This window comes from Alnus glutinosa, chromosome 3 (assembly GCF_958979055.1).
Source record: "Alnus glutinosa chromosome 3, dhAlnGlut1.1, whole genome shotgun sequence".
In the NCBI taxonomy this organism is placed as follows: domain Eukaryota; kingdom Viridiplantae; phylum Streptophyta; class Magnoliopsida; order Fagales; family Betulaceae; genus Alnus; species Alnus glutinosa.
In genome coordinates, this window is record NC_084888.1 from 1,706,989 (window position 1) to 1,714,797 (window position 7,809).

Consider the following 7,809-nt stretch of genomic DNA (forward strand, 5'->3'; position numbering starts at 1 on the left):
ATAATCCAATGGACTCGGCGTGAATGGGAGAGAGAGAGAGAGAGTAGAGTCCTTGTGTGAAGAGAATATGCAAAGAAAGCTGGATGGTGGTGTTGCTTTTTGAAAAGTCAGGAAAAGAGAGAGAACAAGGAGAAGCTCCGTGTCGTCGAGGACAAAGAAAAAAAAGACAGATAAAGGAAGAACGTGGAGGGAAATGAAAAAAAAAAATAAAAAAAAAAAAGCGCAAAAGGTATGGAAATAAAGAATAAAAAAATAAAATAAAATGTAGAGTTGCATTATTTACAGAATTAAGTAAAATCTTTTTTAAAGATAAAATGATAGAATTTTTTTTTAATACATTTGTTATCTATTTTAGTTTAGAGTCGTAAATAAATAATCTATTAAAAGTGCTCTTACTAAATAGTAACTTACTCAGTACGAAAGAGTGATTAGGGCAAATGAGTCATTAGCAGAAACATCGACGTTTCCTGCTCTCCCGCGTCCGGTGCTTTATAAATCCCTCTGACATTTTTTTCCTCAGTTCCAGATACAGCCTTGTCTTGGTGAGACACCAGAAAAGTTCAACCTGAGGCGGCGTTTCAAACGCGAAACTGTGTATTCTGAGCGCTGTTGACTACATTGCTTAGTCCTCGGTACCATTTCCCTTCGCCTTCTCACTTTTTCTCTACTTTCCTTTCTGCTTGGAAAGCGCCTCTATAAAGCTCTTCATTTTCCTGCTCTTCCCACCCATCAATGTTATTTTATTGCTTATAAAAACCTGTCCTTTGCTCGACATTTTTATCTTTATTCAAATCATTAATTTAATTTATGGGTACCTTTCTGTAATTCTCATTTCTCGTTTTCTTCAAGATTACTGCACTACCCAGGTTCACGAAGAGCTCGCCTTTTGGAGAGGATCGGTGGGGGTTGGCTGCGCACTCTCTGTGGAGGGTTGAAGTGAGAGAAAAACCATCTAGTTCTTGTCATTTCAGCTGAATTTCAGGTATCCAACACTATTCAGATAGAGGGCTAGCATGATTTACCCGAAAACTTGACATTTTGATTTTTGGGTTTTGCATTTATTTTCTTCCTTTGGATCTAGCTTGTGTCGCTAGGTGAAGAATAAGCTTTTGGGTTCTCAAATCTTAGCCAAAGTATAGACATTTGGGTCTTTTATTGTTCCTCAGGCTCCTAAATAGACCCGATTTAGCTGAATTTTGTTAAATTTTCGAGTATCTTTTGGTTGGATTACTTGTGTTTTGCTTAGGTTTTGGAGAAAAATAGAATAGAATATAATTGTGAAATAAACTTGTATTTCTGAGATATGTACTTTGTACAATGAAGTTACCTATTTAGTTGAATGAGGCTAAATAAATAAGGAAAATATCGTAATTACATTATACAATAATATCAAATAATACTTTAATTGATGAGAGAATATTTTCGTGATATGCTAATGATATTAGGAAAATATTCTACCTGGCTAACCAAGTGAACCACACAGGAAATGTCTGGTCGGGTAACAATGAGATAGATGAGACTACCGACTAGTTGTCTGTACAGAGTAGCATCTGGAAGAGATTTATCATTAGTAGCAAGAAGCCGAATATTAGGTTCAAGTGGAGAAGTGCATGTTTTGATGTCCGTCAAGCCTGCTTTGAAAAGCAAGTCAGACGCATACTTAGCTTGAAAGAGATAATATCCATCTGAACCTGAAGTAACCTCAAGACCAAGAAAGTAGTTAAACTGCCCTAAGTCCTTCATCTCAAAATTCTAACTTAAAAGTGTTGAAGATCTCGAATACCAGAGAGATCATCTCCTGTAATGATCATGTCATTAACATAAAGAAGGATAAGAATAATACCAGCATTAGTAGTCCGAAGAAAAAGTACAGAGTCATATGCACTAGGGACAAAGCCCTGTTGAGCAACAACGCAACTAAATTTAGCAAACCAGGCTCGAGGAGCTTGTTTGAGACCGTAGAGAGCACGGCGAAGACGGCAAACTGTGTGAGGAGGATGGTCATAGCCAGGTGGAGGATGCATATAAACTTCCTCAGCAAGATCACCATTCAAGAATGTATTTTTGACATCCATCTTAAACAGTTGCCAATGACGCACATCAGCTACTGCAAGTAAAGATCGAACAGAGGTAAGACGAGCAACAGGAGCAAAAGTCTCCTCATAGTCAATACCATACTCCTAAGAGAAGCCCTTTGCAACAAGTCGAGTTTTGTATCGTTCCATTGAACCATTTGACCGAATCTTGATTTTGTAGAGCCACTTACATCCAACTGCAAACTTCCCAGAAGGCAATTCCACCAGGTCCCAATTATGAGTTTTAGTGAGAGCATCTAGTTCATTAGACATAACTTTTTGCCAAAGAGGGTCAGTACTAGCCTCACGGTAATTGTGAGGTTCGTGAAGAGTAGCAAGGGCATAATAACAATGATAATCTTGAAGATGAGAAGGAGGGGCTCTTACTCTAGTGGATTGATGGAGTGCAGATACCTGGACGGGCTCGGGTGCAGTTGATGGAACAAGAGTATCAGCAGACGTGTCAGGTGACTCAGGAACAGTTGAAGAAGGAGCGTCTGAGGAGCATAGCATCTTTGCAGAGGAGTTAGGGACTAAAGCAATAGATGGGTCAGTAAAAACATGAGCATAATTGGAAGAGGACTGCGGAAAAGGGGAAATACCTGTAAATATCTTATGTTCCCAAAACTCTACATGACGAGAAATACGAAGACGCTTGGCTATGGGATCATAACAACGATAACCTTTTTGAGTGAGACCATAACCAAGAAGACAACAGAGTTTGGATCGTGGTTCAAGTTTGGTGCGTTCGTGTGTAGGAAGAGTGACAAAACAAACACAACCAAAAACTCGAAGTAATGAATAGTTAGGGACCTTACCATGGAGAAGCTCAAACGGAGTTTTATTGTGTATAGTGGGTGAGAGAACACGATTGATGGGGTAGACAGCAGTAAGAACAGCTTCAACTTAAAAGCGTTCGGGAAGAGAGGCAGAAATGAGAAGTGCTCTTACCGTATTCAGAATGTGACGATGTTTATGTTCTGCCCAACCATTTTGTTGTGAGGTGTAGGGACAAGAGTGATGAGAGACTGTCCCATTTTGCTGTAAGATAGTAAGAAACAACTTGTCCTTGTATTCCATTGCATTATCTGAACGAAAATTTTAAATGGTACAAGAAAATTGAGTTTGCACCATTTTTTTGGAAATTCTGGTAAATATTAGTGAGTTCAAATCGATGTTGTAAAAGATAAATCCAAGTATAACGATTGTAATCGTCCACAAAGATAACAAAATAACGAGATTCTCCCTCAGTCGGAATCGGTGCGGGACTCCAAATATCAGAATGGACTAAGTCGAAAGGTGCAAATGAAAATGATTCACTTTTATTAAAGGATAAATGTGTCTGTTTTCCAAGATGACATGAAACACAATCAAAAGACTAAAAATTAACTAAACCTAAATGACTTTGAGAGGCTAAGAGCTGAACATGTGGAAGTGAGGCATGACCCAACCGAGAGTGCCACAAACTGGAAGTGACTGTGATAGCAGCCATGAAAGTTATTGTTGAAGAAGGAATCTGCAGAAATGAGAGCTTGAAAAGACGTCCAATTTTACAGCCTGTCCCAAGCAACTAACCCGTCTGTGAATCCTGTACATCAACACCTTTGTTAGAGAATTTCAATTCAAGACCTAGCTCACAAAGTTGTCCAACAGAAAAAAGGTTTAAGGATAACTTAGACACAAGGTAAATATCACTAACAAATAAATTCGAGGTAGAAATAGACCCTATGTGACTAACAGGCGTATGGGAACCATCGACAGTGTATATGGCAGGATTGGGAGAGAGAGCAATTTTATGAGAGAAGATGGTGGAATCAGATGTCATATGATTATAGCAGATAGAGTCTATAAACCACTGAGATTTACCTGGGGCGATAAACAAGGCAGTGGAGGATTGGGACAAAATCTGGTGAATTAAGTCCTTCACGTCAGCTGCAGTGAGAGAAGTGGACTGAGATGGAGTCTCGGGTACAGAGGAAGCGACCGCAACTATCTGTTGAGAAGCTTGTTTCTGCTTATAATGCTAAAACTCGCGGCATTCATTGATGGTATGACCATTGCGTTTACACCACTTGCAAAAACCAGTCTTGGAGGTGGATTGGGATGATGAATGCCCGGTAGAAGACTGTGAAGTACCATGAGAAGCAGTGGCAAGAACCATATCAGATGATTGCATCTTCATAGTGGAACGACGAGTTTCTTTAGAGATGAGTTTAGAAACTGCAGTATCTAAAGTACCATGAGAAGCAATGGCAAGTACCATATCAGATGATTGCATCTTCATAGTGGAACGACGCGTTTCTTTAGAGATGAGTTTAGAAACTGCAGTATCTAAAGTTGGAAGTGGTTAACGATGAAGAAGAGAGGCTCGAGTAGATTCAAAATCATCCCAAAGAGCCATCATAAAGTGCATAAGCTTCCGTCGATCAAGCCAAGTAGCAAACGTTTGAATGTCTTTAGAACATTCTAACTTCGGATTTGCTACAGATAATTGTTCCCAAAGATGATAAGTCTGAGAATAAAAATCAGAAATAGACTGACCTGGTTCTTGACGCATCTAATAAAGTTTAGCTTCAAGTTGAAACTCCAAGGAAGCATCATAGGTGCAGTTGTATTTTTTGGCCAAAAAATCCCAAGCAACTGTAGCATTCCCAAGTCTCGAGAGAAGACTATTGATGGATGGAATGAAAGTGTTGATGAACCAAGACAGAATCTTGTAATGAATACTGTCCCATTCTTCCATACGGGATGCAATTCTGCTTTCTCATTGTCCTTCTGCACTGGTTTAGGAACTGCTCCAGTCACATAACGCCATAATCGACATCATTTCAAGAAAACCTCCATATTCTAAGCCGACATGCTATAATTGGATCCATCCAATATCACATTAATAGGACGGACAATCGAATCAAGATTCGATGCAGATTGAGACATATTGAAGCCTTTTTCTTTTATTTTTTGAGGAAGACATATTGAAGCTTCAAATGCAAAAACATATTGCAAAAATGAAACCAGGACAAAAAATTAAGTAGAGAACACCTGAATCCCAAAAAGTCAAAGATCAACAGCTAACGTGGTTGAGCTAGCAGCTAGGGCTGAGGTGTCGATGATCTGGTGCTAGGGCTGACGTGTTGCGTGCGGAATGAGACACATGGCAGAGAGGAAGAACTGATGGTGCATGCAACAGCTGGTCGGCGAGTGAGGCGCTTTGGCGGTGCACTAGAATCTTCAAGCGGCGCGTGGGGGTGCATGCAGTGTCTGATGGCTTCGATTTTGACGGCGTTGAATTGCTCTCGAAATGGTTTTTCCAATTGTGGTGGCACCTCGGTGTAGTAGTGACTAGAATAGTGCGAAGTTGGAAAAGGCAGAAAGAAGTAGCAGCGCGTGGCGACGCGTGAGGTAGGAAACGGCGGAGTTCCTTTCATGGGAGGGAAGTCCCATACCTTGCAAATCTGTTTCTGGACTTTTTGTTCCAGATTGGATTGCAAAAAGGCTGAAAGGAACTCCAAACAGCAACTACCATCACAAGAAAGAGCGCCGGATGATCGCCGAAAATTCGTCAGAAGGACATCGGAAAAATCTTACAGGCCACAAGTTTGTAGCTTTGATACCATGAAGAAAAAGAGAATAGAATATAATTGTGAAATAAGCTTGTATTTATGAGATATGTTCTTTGTACCATGAAGTGACCTATTTATAGTTGAATGAGGCCAAAGAAATAAGGAAAATATCGTAATTACACTATATAATAATATCAAATAATACCATAATTGATGAGAGAATATTTTCGTGATATGCTGATGATATTACGGAAATATTCTACCACAAACATAACAAGTATCGTATTATTCTAACAGATTTGAAATTGATTCAATCAAATTGAAGTGAAAAAATAATTCATGTATTTGATAATTTAACTTATAACAAAATAACCGTTTTGGATAGTGAAGATGTACATATAAAGCTTAGGTTTGTCTCATTATTGGCTTCAAATTCTGCAGGGATGGGAGGAAAATCTAGCAAGAACCAATTCACGGCCGATATGAACTGCTATGAGGTGGCGTGTGCCCTCGATCCGGACTTACAGTCCTTTGATGCCACCCTCCAAGAGCGCACCAATCGCGTCATCAGATCGTTTGCTGCAGAGGTCAATGAGCCTGGGTCCATTTCTTTTGATGGAATCAGAGAGATCATCCAATGTCTGCTTGAAATGCACCAGGACGTAGCCAATTTCAATCTGAGTAGTAAGGAAGATATATGGAATAACAAAGAATTGTTCTCATTTGTGGAGAATTATTTTGCCAATAGTCTCAAGACATTGGACTTCTGTATAGCCCTTCAGAACTGCCTGAAGCGCACACGTGATAAACAGTTGATAATTCAACTTGCAGTACAGCATTTTGAGCAAGAAGTAGAAGATGGGATCGATGGGGTAAAGCACGTGAAGACATTGGAAGAATTAAGGAAATATAAGGCTGCCGGAGACCCTTTTACAGAGGAGTTTTTTGAACTGTTTAAATCGGTTTATGAACAGCAAGTATTGATGTGGGAAAAATTGCAGGCTAGGAAGAGAAAGCTAGATAAGAGATTGAAATCTATCAAGACATGGAACAGAGTGTCGAATGTCATTTTTGCTGCTGCTTTAGTTTCTGTGTTGGTTCTCTCGGTGGTGGCAGCCGCCATTGCAACTCCACCCCTTGTAGCAGCTTTGCTTGGTGCATTGACGGTTCCATTGGGTTCTGCGGGAACATGGTGTAGCTCACTTTGGACACGCTATGAGGATGATCTGAAAAGACAAAGGGTGGTAATCAGCGCAATGCAGGCCGGCACTCGAATTAAAATAACGGAATTGCGTAACATTGAGGCACTTGCCAACAAATTGGAAATTGAAATTAAGTCGATTCTGCACATTGCTGATTTTGCTCTTGGTGAAGAGGGGGATGCAGTGAAGCTTGTGATAGATGAGATGAAGAAGAAGCTGGATGTGTTTATGAAAATTATTCAGCAGTTAAGCGAGGAGGCTGATAAGTGTAGCCGGGATATAAGGTGTGCGAGGACGACGGTTTTGGGAACGATGTTTGGCCGTGAAAACAACTGAAAAAACCCTTTGGTATATTGTTCTGAAAACTCTTGTCATGTTGGTGTTTATGTGAATCTACACCTTGGGTTAATTAAGTTTCGTGGATCATTCTCAAACATATAGGAGTTCTGAAGTTACACTATATAACTACATTTCTCTGTTTATTAGCTGCTAAAACGCATCTGTAAAACATGATTATGCGGTCCTGAAATTTACTGTTGCTTTATCAATTTGAGTTGGTGATACTTCAAAGGATTGTATTACTATTAGGAGAAAAGTCCATAGATCACTGTAACTCCAATTGGAGTTACAATCTTGGACTAAGAAACTACAAGATTTAGATAGCAGCAAGGTCAATGAGCACACTTTGTGATTTGCTGAACAGGGTAAAGCAGAAGCAATCAGATTGTCATAGTAGTTCTTTTTGTCATATAATTGTATCCAGATCATTAGATATGGATTTAACTAACTCCTCAGCCTCCTTGAGCAAACAAGAACGTCCAAGTAGACCAACCATGCAACTTATTCTTTGAGTTACCCATTCATGGCTATCTGGCAGATAAGAAATTCTGTTTTTTTTTTCTTTTTTTTTTTGGTAACTTTTTTGCAGTCAGATTGTGTAAATTGTTTCTTTGATCCATTTTGTATTAACAA

At 39.5% G+C, this 7,809-nt stretch overlaps 1 protein-coding gene across 1 annotated transcript; it reads left to right on the forward strand.

Moving 5' to 3' along the window:
* The first annotated feature begins 488 nt into the window (after positions 1-488).
* On the forward strand, positions 489-7,273 carry LOC133864015 (UPF0496 protein At2g18630-like). Its single transcript, XM_062300197.1, has 3 exons — positions 489-632; positions 850-982; positions 6,077-7,273. The coding sequence occupies exon 3, from the start codon at positions 6,079-6,081 to the stop codon at positions 7,171-7,173; it is 1,095 nt and encodes a 364-aa protein (XP_062156181.1). The 5' UTR covers positions 489-632; positions 850-982; positions 6,077-6,078; the 3' UTR covers positions 7,174-7,273.
* Positions 7,274-7,809: the final 536 nt, after the last annotated feature.